General features: G+C 42.8%; 1 protein-coding gene across 1 annotated transcript in view; it reads right to left on the reverse strand.

Annotated features, from left to right (window-relative positions):
• The window catches only part of CDH17 (cadherin 17), a 106,629-nt gene that overhangs the window by 69,886 nt on the left and 11,709 nt on the right, over positions 1 to 25,034 (reverse strand). The window contains exons 2-3 of the mRNA XM_049700238.1: positions 17,417 to 17,487; positions 4,739 to 4,837 (exon numbers count right to left, since the gene is read on the reverse strand). Coding sequence (XP_049556195.1) covers positions 4,739 to 4,837; positions 17,417 to 17,461 — 144 coding nt within the window. The 5' untranslated portion in view covers positions 17,462 to 17,487. The remainder of the gene's footprint in view (positions 1 to 4,738; positions 4,838 to 17,416; positions 17,488 to 25,034) is intronic.

A 25,034-nucleotide genomic window follows, 5' to 3' on the forward strand; every position in this document is an offset into this window, starting at 1 on the left:
GATTACATCTTCTTTATCCGATGGACACTTAGGTTGCTTCCATATCTTGGCAACTGTAAATACTACTACTATGAATATTGGGGTGAATGTATCTTTTCAAATTAGTATTTTCATTTTTTTCAGATATATACCCCAGGAGTGGAATTGCTGGGTCATATGGTAGTTCTATTTCTAGTTTTTTGAGAAAGCTCCACACTGTTTTCCTTGGCTACACCAATTTACACTCCCACCAACAGTGCATGAAGGTTCCCTTTTCTCCTCACCAACGTTTATTATTTGTGTTCTTTTTAGTGATAGCCATTTGACAGGTGTGAGGTGACATCTCATTGTGGTTTTAACTTGCATTTCTCTGATGATTAACAATGTTGAACATCTTTTCATGTGCCCGTTGGCCTTTTACATGTCCTCTTTGGAAAAATGTCTATTCAGGTCTTCTACCTTTTTTCTTTTTTTTTTTTGCGGTACACGGGCCTCTCACTGTTGTGGCCTCTCCCGTTGCGGAGCACAGGCTCCGGACGCGCGGGCTCAGCAGCCATGGCTCACGGGCACAGCCGCTCCGCGGCATGTGGGATCCTCCCGGACTGGGGCACGAACCCGTGTCCCCTGCATCGGCAGGTGGACTCTCAACCACTGTGCCACCAGGGAAGCCCTTGAGTTAATTTTTGTATATGGTGTTAAGTAGCATGATATGCTTGACTAGAAAATGAGAATATCAGTGTTCTAATATCAGTTATGCCATTAACTTATTTAAGCCTCAGTTTCCCTATCTGTAAAACAAGCAGTTGGTACAAAAAGTCTCTAAGGTCTTTTCTAGAACAAAGACTCTGAGATTCTAGAAGGAAATCCCCTTCGTTGCCTACACTCCTCCACTCCAACACACACACCGATAAACAAGAAGCATTCAGCCATGGCAGTTGGGCTATCATTTTCTGTTAAGAAGAGACAAGCTTTGTAGTGTGGCTAATGGAAAAAGAACAGAAAAAGAAGTGGAGTAACCCAAGGAATGATTTTACTGGCTGGGCTCCTGAGAGACTGCAGAAGGATCCTATGAAGCAGTTTCCAGGTGTGTGACGTTTGTTAGCTGGACATTGCCTCTAGGTACAGTTCTGATTCTGTTCAGTGGCACGTGGACCTGTACTCACAGAACATCTACTCCCTTCTGCTCAAGAGTCTCCTCAAACAGAGGTTGCAGAAGTAACCACAGACTCTCTGGCCCACAAGTACATTTTGCTTAGATTATAAGATGACTTTTTTTACTGTGCCAATATTCTTAGATCGGGAAATTTTACATAAATATAAAAATTTCTGACTTTTGTGGAAAAACTATAGAATCCAGTAATACTGTACACAAATTCTGACTTGTGAAATCATTTGGAATTGAATTAAGGCTATACTTTTTGAGGTACCCTCAGTTTGTCACAGTCCCCACTATTCCCTGTGTCCCACATGCTGGAGCCAAGTATCAGAAGACTGTTAATTTCACATTTGCACAGTTGGGGGTTTTTCTACATCTGTTTTTTGCCACTGCCTGTCTTATCCCAAGATAGCATCATTCATCACTTATCTGGCCCTTGTGGGCTGTTGAGATACTTACTACAGATGGACTTTCACACCCAAGCACTGGGTTAGCACCTGTGTGAGGAAGGCTCCCCAGTCTGTATCTCCAGACCCACATGGCCACTGTCTCCTCAACATCTCCACCTAGCTAACCCCACATATTACCTTAAATTCAATAGGCCTAACACTTATTTACTGACTTTCCCATAAATCTTCCCTCCCCTCCCCTCCTTCTCTCTCTCCTTTCCTCTCTCTCTCTCTCTCTCTCTCTCTCTGAATGACACCACTAACCAGCCAGTGAAGCAAGCCAGAGGCCTCAGAGTTACCCTAAACACCTCCTCTCTCCCACTGCACTCATTCAGTCACCAACCCCAGAAGGTGTGACTTCCTTGCATTGCTCCCACCCCTCTCCTTCCCTCCATTCCCCCTTTATACTTACTTAAACCAGGCCTCCACCGCTTGCCACTGGTCTATGGCAAACTGTCCCAAGAGCCTTCCCACCTCTAGGCTCACCCCCTTCATCCCACACTTACAGTGATCACAGAGTAGGTCTGTGCAAGCACAGTCTAATTCTGTCACACCTTCTTTAACCCTCCACAGGTGCCCTGCAGCCTACCACAGGTTAAAGGGCCGGTCTGGACACCCATCCCCACCACCCGACCTCAGCAGCCTCGCCTTTGCACACCCTAAACCACCTGTTATCTTTCATTCTCTTGTTGATTTGCACACCCCCGTGCTTTTTCCCATACTGTATCCAGGGCCTGCTTTCTGTGTGTGAGTGCCTGTTCAACTTTAAATACTCAGCTGAGGGGTCAGTGAAACCTTTTCTGTTCAACCACTACCGCCCACACTTAAAATCGAGCACTCTTTCTCCATCTTCGCTTGGTTCCCTCTGCAGCCCACCAGACTCCAATCAGAACCCTTCACTACATTGTTTGCTTACTTGTTAGCCTCCTTCTACTACCCTATGAGCTCAGCGGGGGCAGGGATGGTGTTGGGGTCATCTTGTATCCTCAGTACCCAGCATAGTGCCTTATAACAATAGGCACCATCAGGAACGAAATTGGGTCATTTGTAGAGACGTGGATGGACCTAGAGTCTGTTATACAGAGTGAAGTAAATCAGAAAGAGAAAAATTAAGATTGTATCTTAACGCATATATGTGGAATTTAGAAAAACGGTACAGATGAACCTATTCGCAACACAGGAATAGAGACACAGACATAGAGAACTGACGTGTGGACACGGGGCGGGGGCGTAGGGGGTGGGATGAATTGGGAGATTGGGAATGACATATATACACTACCATGTGTAAAACAGATAGCTAGTGGGGAGCCTGCTATATAGCGCAGGGAGCTCAGCCCGGTGCTCTGTTGTGACCTAGATGGGTGGGATGGGAGGGGGAGGTCCAAGAGGGAGGGGATATATGTATACGTATAGCTGATTCACTCTGTTGTACAGCAGAAATTAATGCAATATTGTAAAGCAAATATACCCCAATAAAAATAAATAAATAAATACAAATATATCAAATTCCAAAAAAGAGATGAACGTGTGCCTATCCCACAGCATTCTTACCAGCTTATGAAGCATAAAAACACACAAATGAACAGAATGTTTTTTTATTGGAGTATAGTTGTTCTACAATGTTGTGTTAGTTTCTACTGTACAGCGAAGTGGAGTTCCCTATGCTATACAGTAGGTTCTCATCAGTTATCTATTTTATACATATCTGTGTATATATGTCAATCCCAATCTCTCAATTCATCCCATCCCCCCTTTCCCACCTTGGTGCCCATATGTTTGTTCTCTACATCTTGAACAGAATTTTTTAAATATAAACAAGATATCTATAACTAAGTGCTCCCTGGCAAGGGAGGGAAAGTTAGTTAACGAGATCACCTCTTGTGTGAGCCCTGCCATAGACTCCCAACCAGTTCCTTTGCAACCTCTTCCGTTTCCCGCCCCCCTCCAGTTTGTAGCCCTGAATGGAAACTTGATTCAGGCCCGCTGCTTTGAGGAGAAAATCTAAGAGCCTTAGACGTCAGGGCCCTTCCTGTCCCTGCAGCCTCCTCTCCTACCTTCTTCTTTAGGCTCTCTGCTGGCCTTCTGCCGAAACTCGGGGCATGCCCTGCCCTCTCCCAGCACAGGGCAGGTGTCCAAGCTGTGCCTTTGCTGGAACACTCTTCTCTTATTAGCCTCCAGCTCTCAAAGCATTTGCTCGTCGCTCAGTGCCGGCTTCCCTGACTGGAGAGGTCAAAGCCTCTAAAATACCCACAGCGGGGCACAGAGATACACGTGCACCCCCAACAGCTTGTACTATGGAGCCCCTTTGCACTACTTTGGTACCAAATGACAGAAGGTGGCATGAGGCAGCTTTCAGTCTCTCCTCTGTGGACGGGAACTGCCGAAACAAATGCTTGGACAGTTAACAGAAGGCATCCACCTTAGATGGTAGTTTAGCAACCCTCTGTCGCTCCCCCAGTGCATGGGATGGGAGATCATGGGCCCACCCAGAGGCTCATCAAAGCACCCTCAGCCACTCCAAGGCCAAGCAGGCTTCCCCAGGGGATTTCTGGTCCATGCAGTAGTATGTTTTTCTCCCTCTCTCCATTACATTTCCGGGATTATCTCAGGGCCCTTAAAGCTGAAGTCTCTTGCAGTCCACTCCTCAACCCGATGCTTTCTCAGTTAACTAACTAAATGAGATGACTGCCTCCCACTGTGCCTTGTCTAACCCATGGGTGAGGGCCCAGGGATGGGCTCAGAGGAGGCGGTGAGGAAAGCAGGCCATTCCAGCAGTAACCCAGAGAACCCGCATCTTCAAATGCTTCAAGCAGCCAGCTCATTGAACAGACAGATACTCAGATGGCCATGTCACTCCAGAGACAGGTTCCCTTCCCACCTGGGGGAAGAGGCAGAGTCTACGGGCACCAAGATCCCCGCCCCAGAGATGGGAGTACTTGCCCCAGACACCACTGAGGAAGTCCGAATGAGGAAGTTAGGTACAACGTCTTATAACACTGAAGCCACTCATCTCTGTGTTTAACTTAGCTTCTGAAATCATTCTTGATAATGAGATCTACTATGCCTATATTTTATTTCTGGGTGTACAGTAGATAAAGGAGTAAAAGAGAGAGCCTGCAAAATCAAGATGACAGTGATCAAGAGTAGCCGTTACCTGGAATATGATTTGACTCGGTCCTTGGCCTTCAAAAATAGAAAAGGTCATGGGCTCCAGGGGTCCACTAAACTTTCCCTCTTGGCCATATCCAGTTGTCTGTTAAAAAAAGAAAGAAAAAGAAAATTAGCAAAAACAAAAAAAAGAATTAGCATCACCATCTACTATGCATGTATATGCGTCACTTGCTGATTTTCTTATGGTTCCAGGACTGATATATGAAACCTAAGATTCTAACCTGGCTCAAAACAATGTGAAATCTAGTCAAAACAGGCAGGAAGGGGTCTAATATTTGCTGAGGCTCTACTATGTCAAAATGGTTTGCTTAGAGCCTAACACGGCTTTTCTCATTTAACCATTCAAGCAATCACCCTGTGGGGAGAAATTAACACTCCCGTTTTATACATGAGGCTCACACAGGTTAGCTACTTGCCCAGAGTAAAACCCATAAGCACTGGACATGGCACACACACTGGGTTCTAACTGAAGGAAAGTTCATGATCTTCCCACAATGCCACTATGCTGTTAAATTCTACATGGTTTTACATAAGCTTCTTTTTTTTTTTTTAACTTTTTTATTTTTGGCTGCATTGAGTCTTCGTTGCTACACACAGGCTTTCTCTAGTTGCAGTGAGCAGGGGCTATTCTTCATTGTGGTGCCAGGGCTTCTCACTGCAGTGGCTCTCTTGTTGCAGAGCACAGGCTCTAGGCAAATGGGCTTCAGTAGTTGCAGCACATGGGCTCAGTAGTTGTGGCTTGCGGGCTCTAGAGCGCAGGCTCAGTAGTTGTGGCGCACGGGCTTAGCTGCTCCGCAACATGTGGGATCTTCCCGGACCAGGGCTCGAACCCCTATCCCCTGCATTGGCCGGTGGATTCTTAACCACTGCACCACCAGGGAAGCCCCTACACCAGCTTCTTAAAACCCCTCTATTCCACTCCTGTTAGTTTATAAGGAAATCCATGGCAGATTCCCAGCATGCTAGAGTTCAGGCACCTCAAAGACAATTGAATTTTTAAGGGGAAAAAATATGTAGACGTGTTGAGTACAATGCTTGCCTGGCACCCAACAAGAAGACCTCACACTTGCTAAATTAGTATATGCTGAGCTTTGTCCTAAACACATTGAATCCCGACAACAACCCTACAGGGTAGATTATTATTGCCAGCTCTGTTTCACTGGTGATTAGACTGAGATGCAGAGAGGTTAAATAATTTGCCCAGGTAGTGCAGGAAGCAGGATTCGAACCTGCAACTCCAGACCCGGCCCTCTTAGCCACTACCCCCACTACACAACAGCAGAAGCAGCCGAGACAGCCTGGGGTGGGGGGGGGGAGGGGGTGGGAAGCTGGCAGCTTGGGGATGTGCAGGAGGGTGTATTCAGCAGTAGTTCCTGCCATCCCTTCGTCTCCCACCAGGAATGGTCACTAACGGGAGTCGTGAGGCAGAGCAGAGCAGGCGGAACGCAGGAAGGGGCAGCCAGCCATAAACCCACCACAGAGAGCACCCTCTGGAACGAAGGATCTGGCACCCACACCGATGCCAGTGCCCCCTCCTTCCCGAGTGGTTCTTCAGGTCTCCTACTTGTTATGGGAATCAGGGCTGGGATAGGTTAGAATTAGAAGTACGATATGGAAAGTTAATGGTTTGGGGAACTGGACAGGTAAAACCAAAAAAGAAAGAAGAACTAGTGAGAAGAGAATTTATTTTCCATTTCTTTATGAGGAGCTAGTACGCTCTTATCGTATAGAAACACTGGGAATAACCCAAAAACAATTAGGATGAAATCATGGGGGAAAAGGTCTTGTACTATATCCCTTGGTTAATTGAATCTTGATTAAGTTGATCTGGGTTGTCCAACAAAAAAATAGTAACAAACAAGAACACAGAGGACGATCTACACGTGGAACAACTCGTACAGAACACCTACTGAACGCTGGCAGAAGACCTCAGACCTCCCAAAAGGCAAGAAACTCCCCACGTACCTGGGTAGGGCAAAAGAAAAAAGAATAAACAGAGACAAAAGGATAGGGACAGGACCTGCGCCAGTGGGAGGGAGCTGTGAAGGAGGAAACGTTTCCACACACTAGGAAGCCCCTTCGCGGGCAGAGACTGCGGGTGGCGGAGGGGGGAGCTTCGGAGCCGCGGAGGAGAGCACAGCCACAGGGGTGCAGAGGGCAAAGCAGAGAGATTCCCGCACAGAGGATCGGTGCCGACTGGCACTCACCAGCCCGAGAGGCTTGTCTGCTCACCCGCCGGGGCGGGCGGGGGCTGCGAGCTGAGGCTCGGGCTTTGGTCGGAGCGCAGGGAGAGGACTGGGGTTGGCGGCGTGAACATAGCCTGAAGGGGTTAGTGCACCACGGCTGGCCGGGAGGGAGTCCGGGGAAAAGTCTGGACCTCCCGAAGAGGCAAGAGACTTTTTCTTGCCTCTTTGTTTCCTGGTGCGCGAGGAGAGGGGATTAACAGCACTGCTTAAAGGAACTCCAGAGATGGGCGCGAGCCATGGCTAAAAGCGCTGACCCCAGAGAGGGGCATGAGACGCTAAGGCTGCTGCTGCAGCCACCAAGAAGCCCGTGTGCGAGCACAGGTCACTATCCACACCCCACTTCCGGGGAGCCTGTGCAACCCACCACTGCCAGGGTCCCGGGATCCAGGGACAACTTCCCCGGGAGAACGCACGGCGAGCCTCAGGCTGGTGCAAAGTCACACCGGCCTCTGCCACCACAGCCTCGCCCCGCACTCCGTGCCCCTGCCTCCCCCCGACCTGAGTGAGCCAGAGCCCCTGAATCAGCTGCTCCTTTAACCCCGTCCTGTCTGAGCGGAGAACAGACGCCCACCGGCAACCTACACGCAGAGGTGGGGCCAAATCCAAAGCTGAGCCCCGGGAGCTGTGAGAACAAAGAAGAGAAAGGGAAATCTCTCCCAGCAGCCTCAGAAGCAGCGGATTAAAGCTCCACAATCAACTTGATGTACCCTGCATCTGTGGAATACATGAATAGACAACGAATCATCCCAATTTGAGGAGGTGGACTTTGAGAGGAAGATTTATTATTTTTTCCCCTTTTCCTCCTTTTGTGAGTGTGTAAGTTTATGCTTCTGTGTGAGATTTTGTCTGTATAGCTTTGCTTCCACCATTTGTCCTAGGGTTCTATCCGTCCTTTTGTTTTGTTTTGGTTTGGTTTTGGTTTTGCTTGGTTTTTTGCTTTTGGTCTTTTTTTTTTCTTTAAAAAAATTTTTTTTCATAATAATTATTTTAATAACTTTATTTTATTTTATCTTTATTTTATTTTATCTTCTTTCTTTCTTCCTTTCCTTCCTTCCCTCCTTCCTTCCTTCCTCCCTCCCTCCCTCCCTCCTCCCTCCTTTCTTTCTTTCCTTCTTTCCTTCTTTCTTCCTTCCTTCCTTCCTTCCTTTCTTTCTTTCTTTCTTTCTTTCTTTCTTTCTTTCTTTCTTTCTTTCTTTCTTTCTTTCTTTCTTTCTTTCTTTCTTTCTTTCTTTCTACTTTTTCTTGCTTTTATTCGAATCCATGTGGATGAAAGGCTCTTGGTGCTGCAGCCAGAAGTCAGTGCTGTGCCTCTGAGGTGGGAGAGCCAACTTCAGGACACTGGTCCACAAGAGACCTCCCAGCTCCACATATTATCAAATGGCGAAAATCTCCCAGAGAGCTCCATCTCAACACCAGCACCCAGCTTCACTCAACGACCAGCAAGCTACAGTGCTGGACACCCTATGCCAAACAACTAGCAAGACAGGAACACAACCCCACCCACTAGTAGAGAGGCTGCCTGAAATCATAATAAATCCACAGACTCCCCAAAACACACCACCAGACGTGGACCTGCCCACCAGAAAGACAAGATCCAGTCTCATCCACCAGAACACGGGCAACAGTCCCCTCCACCAGGAAACCTACACAACCCACTGAACCAACCTTAGCCACTGGGGACAGACACCAAAAACAACGGGAACTACGAACCTGCAGCCTGCAAAAAAGGAGACTCCAAACACAGTAAGATAAGCAAAATGAGAAGACAGAAAAACACACAGCAGTTGAAGGAGCAAGGTAAAAACCCACCAGACCTAACAAATGAAGAGGAAATAGGCAGTCTACCTGAAAAAGAATTCAGAATAATGATACTAAAGATGATCCAAAATCTTGGAAATAGAATAGACAAAATGCAAGAAACATTTAACAAGGACCTAGAAGAACTAAAGATGAAACAAGCAGTGATGAATAACACAAAAAATGAAATTAAAAATACTCTAGATGGGATCAATAGCAAAATAACTGAGGCAGAAGAATGGATAAGTGACCTGGAAGATAAAATAGTGGAAATAACTACTGCAGAGCAGAATAAAGATAAAAGAATGAAAAGAACTGAGGACATTCTCAGAGACCTCTGGGACAACATGAAATGCACCAACATTCGAATTATAGGGGTTCCAGAAGAAGAAGAGAAAAAGAAAGGGACTGAGAAAATATTTGAAGTGGTTAGAGTTGAAAACTTCCCTAATGTGGGAAAGGACATAGTTAATCAAGTCCAGGAAGCACAGAGAGTCCCATACAGGATAAATCCAAGGAGAAACATGCAAGGACACATATTAATCAAACTGTTAAAAATTAAATACAAAGAAAACATATTAAAAGCAGCAAGCGAAACAGAACAAATAGCACACAAGGGAATCCCCATAAGGTTAACAGCTGATCTTTCAGCAGAAACTCTGCAAGCCAGAAGGGACTGGCAGGACATATTTAAAGTGATGAAGGAGAAAAACCTGCAACCAAGATTACTCTACCCAGCAAGGATCTCATTCAGATTTGATGGAGCAATTAAAACCTTTACAGAGAAGCAAAAGCTGAGAGAGTTCAGCACCACCAAACCAGCTTTACAACAAATGCTAAATGAACTTCTCTAGGCAAGAAACACAAGAGAAGGAAAAGACCTACAATAACAAACACAAAACAATTAAGAAAATGGGAATAGGAACATACATATCGATAATTACCTTAAATGTAAAAGGACTAAATGCTCCCACCAAAAGACACAGATTGGATGAATGGATACAAAAACAAGACCCATATATATACTGTCTACAAAAGACCCACTTCAGACATAGAGACACATACAGACTGAAAGTAAGGGGATAGAAAAAGATATTCCATGCAAATGGAAACCAAAAGAAAGCTGGAGTAGCAATTCTCATATCAGACAAAATAGACTTTAAAATAAAGACTATTACAAGAGACAAAGAAGGACACTGCATAATGATCAGGGGATCAATCCAAGAAGAAGATATAACAATTGTAAATATTTATGCACCCAACATAGGAGCACCTCAATACAAAAGGCAAATACTAACAGCCATAAAAGGGGAAATCAACAGTAACATATTCATAGTAGGAGACTTTAACACCCCACTTTCACCAATGGACAGATCATCCAAAATGAAAATTAATAAGGAAACACAAGCTTTAAATGATACATTAAACAAGATGGACTTAATTGATATTTATAGGACATTCCATCCAAAAACAACAGAATACACATTTTTCTCAAGTGCTCATGGAACATTCTCCAGGATAGATCATATCCTGGGTCACAAATCAAGCCTTGGTAAATTTTAGAAAATTGAAATTGTATCAAGTATCTTTTCCAACCACAACACTATGAGACTAGATATCAATTACAGGAAAAGATCTGTAAAAAATACAAACACATGGAGGCTAAACAATACACTACTTAATAACGAAGTGATCACTGAAGAAATCAAAGAGGAAATCAAAAAATACCTAGAAACAAATTACAATGGAGACACAATGACCCAAAACCTATGGGATGCAGCAAAAGCAGTTCTAAGAGGGAAGTTTATAGCAATACAATCCCACCTTAAGAAACAGGAAACATCTCGAATAAACAACCTAACCTTGCACCTCAAGCAATTAGAGAAAGAAGAACAAAAAAACCCAAAGTTAGCAGAAGGAAAGAAATCATAAAGATCAGATCAGAAATAAATGAAAAAGAAATGAAGGAAATGATAGCAAAGATCAATAAAACTAAAAGCTAAAACTAAAAGTTTAGTTTTAAACTAAAACTAAAAGTTCTTTGAGAAGATAAACAAAATTGATAAACCACTAGCCAGGCTCATCAACAAAAAAAGGGAGAAGACTCAAATCCATAGAATTAGAAATGAAAAAGGAGAAGTAACAACTGACACTGCAGAAATACAAAAGATCATGAGAGATTACTACAAGCAACTCTATGCCAATAAAATGGTCAACCTGGAAGAAACAGACAAATTCTTAGAAAGGCACAACCTGCCAAGACTGAAACAGGAAGAAATAGAAAATATGAACAGACCAATCACAAGCACTGAAATTGAAACCGTGATTAAAAATCTTCCAACAAACAAAAGCCCAGGACCAGATGGCTTCACAGGCGAATTCTATCAAACATTTAGAGAAGAGCTAACACCTATCCTTCTCAAACTCTTCCAAAATATAGCAGAGGTAGGAACACTCCCAAACTCATTCTACGAGGCCACCATCAACCTGATTCCAAAACCAGACAAGGATGTCACAAAGAAAGAAAATTACAGGCCAATATCACTGATGAACATAGATGCAAATATCCTCAACAAAATACTAGCAAACAGAATCCAACAGCACATTAAAAGGATCATACACCATGATCACTGGGGTTTATCCCAGGAATGCAAGGATTCTTCAATATATGCAAATCAATCAATGTGATAAACCATATTACCCAACTGAAGGAGAAAAACCATATGATCATCTCAATAGATGCAGAGAAAGCTTTTGACAAAATTCAACACCCATTTATAATAAAAACCCTGCAGAAAGTAGGCATAGAGGGAACTTCCTCAACATAATAAAGGCCATATATGACAAACCCACAGCCAACATCGTCCTCAATGGTGAAAAACTGAAAGCATTTCCACTAAGATCAGGAAAAAGACGAGGTTGCCCACTCTCACCACTATTATTCAACATAGTTTTGGAAGTTTTAGCCACAGCAATCAGAGAAGAAAAGGAAATAAAAGGAATCCAAATTGGAAAAGAAGAAGTAAAGCTGTCACTCTTTGCAGATGACATGATACTATACGTAGAGAATCCTAAAGATGCTACCAGAAAACTACTAGAGCTAATCAATGAATTTGGTAAAGTAGCAGGATACAAAATTAATGCACAGAAATCTGTGGCATTCCTACACACTAAGGATGAAAAATCTGAAAGTGAAATCAAGAAAACACTCCCATTTACCACTGCAACAAAAAGACTAAAATATCTAGGAATAAACCTACCTAAGGAGACAAAAGGCCTGTGTGCAGAAAATTATAAGACACTGATGAAAGAAATTAAAGATGATACAAATAGATGGAGAGATATACCATGTTCTTGGATTGGAAGAATCAACATTGTGAAAATGACTCTACTACCCAAAGCAATCTACAGATTCAATGCAATCCCTATCAAACTACCACTGGCCTTTTTCACAGAACTAGAATGAAAAAATTCACAATTTGTATCAAAACACAAACGACCCCAAATAGCCAAAGCAATCTTGAGAACGAAAAATAGAGCTGGAGGAATCAGGCTCCCTGACTTCATACTATACTACAAAGCTATAGTAATCTAGACAGTATGGTACTGGCACAAAAACAGAAATATAGATCAATGGAAGGCTGTAGAAATCCCAGAGATAAACCCACACACCTATGGTCGCCTTATCTTTGCTAAAGGAGGCAGGAATGTACAGTGGAGAAAGGAAGGCCTCTTCAATAAGTGCTGCTGGGAAAACTGGACAGGTACATGTGAAAGTATGAGATTAGATCACTCTCTAACACCATACACAAAAATAAGCTCAAAATGGATTAAAGACCTAAATGTAAGGCCAGAAACTATGAAACTCTTAGAGGAAAACATAGGCAGAACACTCTATGACATAAATCACAGCAAGGTCCTTTTTGACCCACCTCCTAGAGAAATGGAAATAAAAACAAAAATAAACAAATGGAACCTAATGAAACTTCAAAGCTTTTGCACAGCAAAGGAAACCATAAACAAGACCAGAAGACAACCCTCAGAATGGGAGAAAATATTTGCAAATGAAGCAAATGACAAAGGATTAATCTCCAAAATTTATAAGCAGCTCATGCGGCTCAATAACAAAAAAGCAAACAACTCAATCCAAAAATGGGCAGAAGACCTAAATAGACATTTCCCCAAAGAAGATATACAGACTGCCAACAAACACATGAAAGAATGCTCAACATAAAAAATCATTAGAGAAATGCAAATCAAAACTACAATGAGATATCATCTCACACCAGTCAGAATGGCCATTATCAAAAAATCTAGAAACAATAAATGCTGGAGAGGGTATGGATAAAAGGGAACACTCCTGCACTGCTGGTGGGAATGTGAACTGGCACAGCCACTATGGAGAACAGTATGGAGGTTCCTTAAAAAACTAAAAATAGAATTGCCATACGACCCAGCAATCCCACTACTGGGCATATACCCTGAGAAACCCATAATTCAAAAAGAGTCATGTACCAAAATGTTCATTGCAGCTCTATTTACAATAGCCCGGACCTAAGTGTTCATCATCGGTTGAATGGATAAAGAAGATGTGGCACATATATACAATGGAATATTACTCAGCCATATAAAGAAATGAAATTAAGCTATTTGTAATGAGGTGGATGGACCTAGAGTCTGTCATACAGAGTGAAGTAAGTCAGAAAGAGAAAGACATATAGCGTATGCTAACACATATATATGGAATTTAAGAAAAAAAATGTCATGAAGAACCTAGGGATAAGACAGGAATAAAGACACAGACCTACTAGAGAATGGACTTGAGGATACGGGGAGGGGGAAGGATAAGCTGTGACAAAGTGAGAGAGTGGCATGGACATATATACACTACCAAACGTAAAATAGATAGCTAGTGGGAAGCAGCTGCATAGCACAGGGAGATCAGCTCGGTGCTTTGTGACCACCTAGAGGGTTAGGATAGGGAGGGTGGGAGGGAGGGAGACACAAGAGTGAAGAGATATGGGAACATATGTGTATGTATAACTGATTCACTTTGTTATAAAGCAGAAACTAACACACCATTGTAAAGCAATTATACTCCAATAAAGATGTAAAAAACAAACAAACAAACAAAAAGAACACTGAGGACTTTGGAATTTGGTCTCCTCTCCCTCAGAGTTGTGTCAGGCCCTTGGGTTAGCTGTCCCCAGCCATTGCCAGCCTCTCTCCCTTGGGAAGACAAGTGGTCTCTTTCCCAGACTCCCTTGCAGCTAGGAGGGTGACCAAGTGACCCAGTTCTGGTTTGTTAAACAAAAGGTGGAGTCTGCTGTGCCTGGGTGGAGGTGAGGGAATGGTTCTGGTCAAGATTTTGTATTCCTGATTAAGAAAGACAGATGTGGCTGGCCTCTGCCCTGTTCGTCTTGCTCAAGCAATGGACCTCATGTCTGTAGCTGTGGCCGCCATCATGAAACCACAAGGGGATAAACCAGCTCAAACAACGGTGGAGCAAAGAGAAAGAAGCCCAAATCTCTGATAACATCACAGAACTGCTAAACCTGCCCGGGACTGCCCACGACAGGCTTCTCGTTGTCTGAGAAAAATAAATCCCTATTGACTGGAAAGACTCTAAAGTTGCTTGTAGCTAAAAGCATTCTTAACTGACACAATAACTATACAGACTTCTAGCTCATCAGTTCCTCTCAAAGTGTATTTTCCTCTGGGGGCTCTTCCTCCCTTCCACTCCTTTCCACATCTTCTCCAGCTCCAGCAGTTCCTCTGCAAGGCAGGACACAAGAAGTAGGTGCCATGGTTGGTACAGGACGAGGGCAGTGCTTTTTGTGGGGCTACTGCTTAACAGCAAATGTCTTCATCAACTTTCTGCTCGCATCAGCAAGCAGCCCATCTTTCAGCTGATCACACCAGTGACGGCATCTATAGGAAAACTACATTAGTCAGGCAAACCTCACAAATAAGCCTGCATTTTTCCCAGGTAGACGAGCCGGCTCACCTATGAGAAATAAAGGATAAGTCTCAGTTGCAATGTTCAAAGTTGGGTTGGGTTCTCGTATCAGGGCAACAAATCTCTCTTCCTGCCCATTAACCTGGCTATCTGAGCTATAAAGATTTCAAAATGCATGGGCACGTCATGAGTCATCAAGCCATACATCCATAACTGGGAAGAATGCTAAGGTGGAAATTTGTGAAAAGAGTTGGAAGCATAAAACCCACCATCCTGCATAAAGAGGTGAAAAGTAGGAAGAGAATGGAACTGATATTTTTGAGTGTTTCCTGTGTGGCAGCTATGGAACTAGAACCTCCACACATGTCATTTCTTCTGATCCTCAACAATATCAGGAAAGCTCTGGAGGAGTCCCACAGCAGAGGCACATATAACTGGTGCCGCTGTGGGATGGTACCAGCTCTGTTGGACCACCAAGCCCCAACTCTGCACCACGTTGCTCCACTGCCTTCTGGGTCAGCAAAGGACGCATGCTGTTATCAGATCTGCCTGCCTAGTAGCCACCGTCATTGTACTTTCCAGCAAGAGTTCTCTGTTTATATAGTATGTATGTCAGCTCTTCTTCCTTCCAGAAGAAGCATAGTCCCAGGCAAAACTCCAAAACAGTTGGCTTCTCCTTGATTTCCCTGCCTCCCTACTCAGCACTCTTTCCCAAACCCTCTCATCAGTGCCCTTACAATATATTCGTGCAGTGTTTCTAACCCCCTATGAGAACCAGTTCTCAGGAAAGAACAGGAGAGCCACTCATAGTATAGAGTAAATGACTGGCAATCACTTTCAATGGCTACCTCTGCTGAATAAAGCCTTATGCTGAAGGAAAGATGCCCCAACTGAACTTCCAGCCTTCACAGGAGAGGGTCTGGGCATAGGGGTCGGTGAAGGCAGAAGAGAAATGGCTCCATCCCAATGCCCCTGAAATCCCAGCACACAGGCCTCAGCCTCCCTCCTTCACCCAGAGACAGCTGTGCACGTGGCTGTCTCCTGGGCAAGGCTCTTGCTGCCAGCAGTAGTTTGGGCAGTATTTCTTACTCCAGGTAAAAATCCCACTGGGGTGAGAGTAGGGAAAAAGGAAAACTTACTTTCATCCTTTATCTAGGAAGAAAAATGCATGTCCCCTTCTCAGACAAGAAGCTGATGAGCCTGCTAATGTCAAATTATCATGACAGAATCTTCTCTCTCTCTTAGGTCTCACTGTTGTTTCCTAATGTTTCCTAATATAAATCCGTAGTTATGTATTTAAGTTCTAACTTGTTCCGGGCACTGTGCTATGTGCTGAGGCTGCACATGACCTCATGGAGGTCAGAGTCCATCTGAGTGTAGATGCTGGATATTTAAAACATGGTAGTAATAATAATAGCTAATATTTATCAAGTCCTTAGACTGTGCGAGTCATTGATTCAAGGGCTTGATAAATGCATTATCTCATTTAATTGCCACATAAGGCAAGTACTATTATTAGACCCATTTCACAGGGCAGAAAACTGAGGTTCAGAGCTTCGTAACTCACCCAAGTTCTCATCACCAATCAATAGCAGTGCCGAGTTTGAACTAGGCACTGACTTCACCACCATTCTGAGATAATACAGATAGCAAAGGACATCTGAGAGGGTAGGAAGAGGAGAGAAGTCAAGTGGGGATGTTAGACCCAGTCCTTAGGCAGTCTTAGCTACACGCTTCAAGCCCTGGTCTGTGAGGATGCACCTTGCTCGTAAGGTTTGAACTGCAGATTTTCCCCCCAAGGGGAGAGCTCTGGTAGGTTTACAAGTTTGGCTGTATTTCACTCTAAATATTTTGAACTGTGTGGGCTCTCAGGGGCTCTCTGGAACTTGAAATTCAATATGGTATATTTGGGTTTTAGAAGAAAGGAACCAAGATTAGAGGTATGAGGATCTAGTAGCTTCCTTCTAAGGAGAAAGCAAAAGCTTCCCCATAATCTTGCTTCATAATGCAACAGATTTGGCAAGTGTACAACCTTTATGGGCTTCATAAGGAAAGTGAAGACAGCATCCCTGTCTCTACCCGAGGTTAAGGTCTTGTCTCCCCAGGTTCCATCCAGCTCCAACTTCTAGAAGCCCGAGTCGATAGGGTTAGCTCAACAAGTGACTAAGCACAAATTTGGTCAGAAAACTCCAAGCCATATACGGGAAGAAAAGTACAGAGCAGAGCAGGGTCAAAAATGGAGAAAATGCTTTTCTTAATTTCGGTGGTAATTTCTCATGGTCAAAGTTAAAAAAAAAAAAAAAATCAAGATTAAGGGACATAGACTAACACATGTATCAGTATACTTTTCTTTCCAGATTCCCTGAGCTGTATGCAATGGTCTAAAGCTAAGTAGACGGATTTGCTTAAACCTTGCCCGTGAAGTGGCATTGGCTTTTAAGAGCTGAGGAGAAAGCACACCTCTGGTTAAAGGTTGGACATATGACTTGTAGCTATTTCAACAAAAATAGTCCATCGGGGCAAAGTGTCCTTTGCTCACAATGAGTTAATTTTGATAGACTATTTTTTAAATCATGATAGCCGTTGCTTCCCTGGTACGGGGTAGAAGGATGACTGGGAATATTCTACTAAATAAATAAAGAACATTCTCTTCTCTTACCAAGTAAAGTGTAAAGAGACACAAGCAGTGCAGTTGGGCTTGCATCGTCACGGTTTTCTTTATTCAAACTCCTGTGAATAAACCGGAGATAAGTTGATTAGTTGCCAATCCTGTTAAAACCATGTTTCTCCAAGCATAAAGGGTCATTGGATCACATTCATTTATAAACCTAGTAGAAGGCATCCCTGATACCTTGTCCTCCACAGCAACCACAGGTCAACATCCGGAAACAAGCGTGTGCTAATTCCATCTTTACTAACCGCTTCACTTTATTAGTCTTCTTCATTTAAGAGTCTTAAACGATAGGCAATAAGTATAATTTTCACTCATTATATGCGTGGGGGATATATGTTTTGGCAAATGCCACAATAAGTAGATACTAAAATGTTTGTGGTGCTGACTCAAACCTGCAAATAGATGAGCTTCTTCAAGCAGGAAGAACCCAAGAATGTTCACAACCCTTCATTCAAAGACCTCACCAGCTGCCTCTTTGCTCTTCTAAACCTTGCTGTTAACTATGCCATACATCTAAGGAAAAAATGTACTTCTTATTACTTCAAAAGCAACCCAGTAAAAATCCAAACTCTGCCCCTCTTCTATTCTGTTCAATGTTATTTTTCCTTTTTCCTCGTGCCTTTGCATTTCACAGAAATTATAATTTTCACCCTAAGACACATCATGACTAACTGATTTTAAGATCTGAGATAAATTTTCCACATGTCCTGTAAAGCAGGGTTGCTGCCTATCATAATATTGGACTGCTAAAACAAAACAAAACAAAAAACCAGGGAAGTGAAGAATGCACTCACTTCACTAAAATTCCAATTATTTTATTGCCTCTAGGGATTGTGGATGATCTTGGTTTATTTCTTTATTTTTTCTTTATTTTTTAAAGTTTTCTGCATTGAACTTATATCATCAATATAATCAGCATGGGAAAATGGTTATAAAATTCTAACTACTCTAAAAATTTAGACCCTGAAATTGTTTAATTCCTTACTCTTGGATAGCTTATATTTGAACTTTATAGAGGTCAAAGTACTATCACATTTTAGCTTCACAAATGCCCTGGGAGATAAAGATAGAAATGAGCATTTATTAAGCATCATTCTATAGGGTAGATTAGTGGAGGGACCTTTACAAACAGGATGTCAGAGGTACAGAAGGTAAACTCTGCATCAGCCTGGACCAGAAACCCAGCTTGGCCTTTCATTAGCTGTGTGGCCATGGGTGTATTACTTAATCTCTCTGTGCCTCAGTTTCCTCAAATGGAAAATACATAGCAATTGCTCAGTACTAAATGAGTGCTCTTATGAGTTTCTCACAGACATAATGAGTTAGGAAATGTTACTCTTATTTTGTACATGAGGAAATTGAGGTTCAAAGTTAAGCCATTCACCTAAAGACACATAGCTAGGAAGTGATATTGCCATGTTTCCAACCAGATCTGTCAGATGCCAAAGTCCAAAGAGCCTTTCGAGTCTTTCTGCTACACCCTACACAGTGTGATAGCTGGACAGACGTAGCTGTAGGTGTAGAGATGTAGAGACGTATAAAATGTACATATTGCTTGTATATGCTATATAAATGAAGCAACTTGTCCCAAGGATCTACAGCTGTGTTAAGGAAGAGCTAGGACTACAACCCTTCAGTGCAATTAGAGCTGTAAATTTTGTGAATGTTTAGAAATGAGCTTTTGCAACAGAATTAGTCTGGTTGCTGTGTCCAAACATCATTTTAGAATTGGCTCCTTGTCAAACACAAACAAGACATTTTTCTGCTGCTTTAGACTGCTCACGGGGTTTGGAAACACACAGAAACCAATAAGAATCGCAGGTTCTAGCATATTGCAATATGAAATGTATCTAAATGAATAAATTGGTATTCTTAAGTCTAATTGGTCTTTTTTTATATTAGCCAAATAAACATGATCAGCTATCAATCAATATTTGCTTAAGAGAAGTAAAAATACAGACAATAATGACACATTGGAGGATCTTTCTCCTCAAACCCCTCAGCGTTCAAGAACTTTTATTTACTTTTATTTTTTTGGCTGCGTTGGGTCTTCGCTGGCACGTGGGTCTTCTCTAGTTGCGGTGAGCGGGGGCTACTCTTCATTGCGGCGCGCGGGCTTCTCACTGCTGTGGCCCCCCACCCCCGTTGCGGAGCACGGGCTCCGGGCGCACAGGCCTCAGCAGTTGTGGCTCGCGGGCTCTCGAGCGCAGACTCAGCAGTGGTGGCGCAAGGGCTTAGTTGCTCCGCGGCACATGGGATCCTCCCGGACCAGGGCTCGAACCCGTGTCCCCTACATTGGCAGGTAGGTTCCCAACCACTGAGCCACCAGGGAAGTCCCTCAAGATCCTTTAAATGCTGCTTCCACTTTACTCGTCTGGCCTTATCTCCCACACCCACCACACCCAGTAATGCTGAGCACCCCACGGACTTTGCACCGAGCTTCCCTGTCTCCACAATTTGTCACTGGCTGTTCTCCCCACCCGGCACAGGGCCCCACCTGGAGTAAATGACAATTGATATTTTCTGAATCAAGCTGGATTGAGATTATCCTTCCTCACTTCTACTTTTACTTCTCATACCCTACCATCTAAGACCAACTTATTCATTTATTTTAAAATCACTGAATTTAATAATTCTATTATGTGCCAGATACTGTGCTAAGAACGGGGATGACAAACTAAGGGGTACAAGGTCTGCTTCATGGAGCTGGAACCTACATCCTTCATGAAATCTCCCTGATTTCCAGCCAGAAGCATCTTCCTCTCAAGGCCCCTCCTGCCTGCGTTTTATTTTTTATCACGTATTTACATGTCTGTGTTGCTGCCACTACTAGAATACAAAGTCCTTCAAGACAGAGGCCTCATTTTAAAATTATATTTTTTGAACCTCTCATGGCTCTTCATAGTATGGCTTGCACATACTAAGCTCTCAACAGATGTTTCTTAACTTCTAAAACACTTGTGATTGTCTAACATTGGTATTCTATGAATTTGTCCAATCTATAAGAGCTTTCAGAATAAACAGAAAATGTTAAAGGAAACTAATTTGGAATCTAAAGATTTATTCTGATGCAAAGTAATAAATTTTTATTGTTGACAAAGAGGATTATTTCTCTTTTAAATACATGAACAGATTTCTGTTCAGTAAATAGGTTAAGAGCTGGTTGATATATATACCATCTCCACTTGAAATGATTTTTTTAGCACTTTCAATCTCCCAAAGACATGTAAGTTGAATGATAAAAAGCAAATAAAAATAAATTAAATGCCTTATTTTAGTCAGATGCTCAAACAGGCCACCATCCGGGGTGTTTTAATGGAACCTAAAAAGTGAACATAGCATTACACTCATCCTTTCTTTTGTCATTTACATTCAGTTTCATCCTTCACGGAAGGGTTTCTGGTGGGAAACAGAAGTAATTGCTTTCTGCTCCCATGCCTAGGGTCTCGTGATTTCTTTGTGGACAAATCTATCATACCATGTGGTTGTTAGTTTGTCTGGTTTGGATCCTGGCTCCTTCACTGACTAATGTCTACTCAACTGTAAAGCAAGGATAATAATAGTATCTACTTTTGAGAGTTATGGGACTCAATAAGTTAATACTTTGAACAGTGTTTGTCAAATAAAAATTCCTTCTGCCACCCAAGTGTGCTTAGTCAGAAATTAAATATTGTCCCACAGGACAGCTCCTATCACAATTTCCAGCTTTCAACGGCCCTGGCCATAAGGATACTCAAGAAGTACCCTTCACAGCAACACCCTCACAGCCAGATGAAGTGGCCAGGCAAAGCCTTCATCTGAATGATCCGAGGCAAACTACACCACTGCTAGGATGATTCCAGAAGAGGACTTCAGCGTCTCAAACAAGTCTTGCCTATATTTCCTCTTTTTACAGCCATCATTTCACTAATGAATACCACGTCCTGGATCATAATGATGCTGGAGGGAAACCATGGTTTATAACTCAAATGGCCTAAAATCACCAAGCCATACACACTTGATGGATTATTTCACAAACCCTACCCGGCAAAGGATTGGAGTAGATTTCCAGATAATTCAGTGACATTTCTTCTGAACTACCTGAAATAGTTGATCCAACCATCTGCTGGGAATTTTTGCTATTTGTCAGGGTTTCCTCAGGTACAAAGACTAAATTCAGACAGTTTCTATGGCAACTATCTGAGATGGCAAGTACATCCTTAGCAACAGAGGTCAAAGGTTTAGGGGGAGTTTTAAAAAGCCACCACCACTTGCTTTACTCTTGGACCACTCACAAATGCAGAATCAGGGCTACTGGACTTGCAGATTAGGGCTGAAGCCTTCGTTTAATTAACCGTAGCCCAGAAAACACTGAAACCCTCCACATCCTGAATCTGTGTCCAGCCAGGATAACAACACAAAGGCAGCTAACATCTACTAGAAGCCCTTTGTCTCAGCACATGCGAGAGATTTATACGAATTATCTTATTGGTTTTTCATGAGAACCCTACGAAGCAGGTACTGTTAAAATTTCTCTCTCAGAGATCAAAACTCAAGAGGTGAGGGTCAAAACAGTTACCAGACTTGTCCAAGATCACACTGCCTGGCTAGTTGCACACCTGTACTCTATTCCTATATTATTCTCTCTATGAAAGCACAAGCATCCTGATAAAGAAGACATCTAGCGGCACTGAATCTATTACACATCCTTCCAAAAATTCAAGAAGGTTTTTTTTCACTCCATAGCTGCCCTTCTTCTTCAGACGCTGACATCAGTCTGCCTTCTCAGAGGGCCGTCGGTCTAGGAGATTTGGCTCCTACAGCACATCTATTTCTGATGTGTACCCTCTCTCCTCCTTTCCTTCTGACCTTCACCTCCGCAGTCTCTCATTTTTCAACCAAGCTGAGTGTTATGGGTCGAATGGTGTCCCCTGCCTCAAAATTCATGTTGGAGCCTAACCCCCAAGTACCCCGGAATGTGATTTTATTTGGAGACAGGGTCTTTACAGAGGTAATGAAGTTAGAACTAAGTCGTTAGGGTGGGCCCTAATCCCATATGACTGGCGTCCGCATCAAAAGGGAAAACTTGGGTGTGGAGACACACACAGAGGAAAGACAACATGAAGACACACGGGGAAGACAGCCGTCTGAGAGCCCAGGAGAAAGGCCCCAGACCAATTCTTACGGTCCTCAGAAGGAACCAGCCCTGCAGACACCTTCATTTTGGACTTCGAGCCTCCAGAACTGTGACACAATAAATTTCTATTGCTTAAGCCACTCCGTCTGTGGTACTTTGTTACAGCAGCCCTAGCAAACGAATATATCAAGGAACTCTAGTTTTGACTGATAAAGGCACTGCCGTCCCAGGATAGGGTGGCCTCGGATGGGGCTTTATCCAGTTATTATACATGCAGTGCCCACGGCATCCCAGGGGGTCCACTCCAAGCTTGATTGAATCTCCTGCTGGGCTCCAGAGACTCCAAGAGGCATTTTTAGACACTCCTGTCATTTTGCCATTTATCTGAGTAAGGACAGGAAATTTCTAGGTCCCAGTTCTCAAACTCTGCAAGTAAATCAATACATAAGCATTGAGTTTTTCCCCCCCCTTACGAAAGCTAAGTGATAGATAGGCAAACCTTAAATCGAGTCAGTCATGGCTCATCCCTTTTGTTAAAAAAAAAAAAGTTAAGGGCTTTGAATTAAAACACTTCACCATGCTCTAAGGCTAAACCACACATTTCCAAAGAACAAAGAAGGTACAGAGGAGAGGACTGCAAAATTTGTTTTCAAATATCATAGGTGATGTGGACAGGAAAGAATGTGACTAGAATTCATAACATCACCAGAACCAAACAGCACCAAATAATCCTGTGTGCCATTTACTTTACCTCTGCACTGTATATTGCTAAGAGCAGCATAACTTATACAGCAAGGCCAGATATGAATAAAGATCAGATAAAAAGCCTGCTCACACCATTGTTCATCAAGTAATGTTCAGATCAATCATGCCCATCTTTTGTGTTCTCACTCACAAACCTCTGGTACCAATTACATCACTTAAGGTTTAGAAAAAAATCACAGGAGGATCTGACCAATTTGCACTCTTGGCAAATTAAGGACCCAATGAAAGTGACCATCAAAAAGCTAGAAACAGACAGGCAGGCATAAAATCTGGGCTGCTGCCTTGCACTTCAGACTGATTAGGAGGGAGGAAGGAAGGACCAAGGAAGGAAAAGGAAGGGTGGATTGCCCCCTCCCCACCCAACATACACATAAATGTAAGCACTTTGTCCTCTCCCTAAACTTCGTAATAAGTATGCCAATCTTTCAGCATATGAAAATCTGGATTTACACATATGCAAAATTGAGGATGATTTCTTACTTAATCAATAGGTTCATGATCAGGTAAATAGTCTTATGAGAGGATAGATGGCTCCTCTTAAAATATTTTAAATTTCTATGATTGACTTAAATACACATTACAAGCATAATTATTAAAGAAAATAATAATGAGTTCTAAGGGATATTTTAGGAAGTGTGCTCACTCTTACTCCCAGCCGGCTATTGTCCCACCCGGCACTCCCCCAGCATGAGCAAGGGAAGGGGCAGGAGGGGTGAGGAGGTCAGAGGGAAGGGAGGCCCCCCACATGGGGACACAGATGGCGACCCCCCCACCCCGTGGTGCTTCTCTGACATCTTAAGCAGGCTGGCAGTAAGGATGTCAGTGTTGAGTTCTCTGAGGTGCACAGGTTTCCACCCCAGAAACTCTACAAGGGAGACAGAGGGAGGACTTTCTTTCTTCCATATCTAGCAGAACAACATCACAAGGGTCTTTTCTAGCCTAAAAAGGAGGGTAGAAATCACTATTTCTCAAAAAAGTGGCTTAATTATTTTTGACAAAGTGTTGCTTCATGCATTATACAACATTTCTTTGTGTATTATAAAGTGCACAGATGAGTATTTTGTCAAGATAATAAAACTACACATTCTGGCCTTAGAAATTCAGTACGAGGTAAATCTCAATTAGATCCCATCCCATATGGTTTAAACACTGAGATTTAAAACAAAACAAAAGACTTGCTATAATACTAGCTCATTTATGAGGTGACCTTGAGGCAAGGACTCTAATGACAAAAATGCACAGTCATGCTCAAGTGTAGTAGGCTAACCTTCTGATTTCTGTAATTAAATCATAATTGACAACTGGGATGGGGAAGAGAGTAAGGTGGAAATAAATTTAGTTCTATCTTCATAAAGGATGCCATACCACTATGAAATCTCACTCATTAGCTAGTTTTTTTTAATAATTGAAAGTTTAAAAAACTAGCATTTAATGAACATTTACTAAGCTAAGTACTTTGCAAGACTTATTTCATTTAAGTTTCACAACAATCCTATAGGCAGGTCCTGTTGTCGTCCCACAGGACAGGAAACAGCTCAGCGAGGTTGAGGAAAGGGTGTCAGTCTGACTGCAGAGACCAAGCACAGACCCTCTGTGTGAGGAAGATGTGCTCATCCTTAGTTTAAATATTCTTTAAGGGCATAAATCTACTTTTCTGATTTCTCTTTATCTCTTACTCAGAAACACAAGTCCTAATGTTTTAAAATAATTAACATACGGTAA

Source organism: Orcinus orca, chromosome 17, assembly GCF_937001465.1.
Source record: "Orcinus orca chromosome 17, mOrcOrc1.1, whole genome shotgun sequence".
Taxonomy (NCBI): Eukaryota; Metazoa; Chordata; class Mammalia; order Artiodactyla; family Delphinidae; genus Orcinus; species Orcinus orca.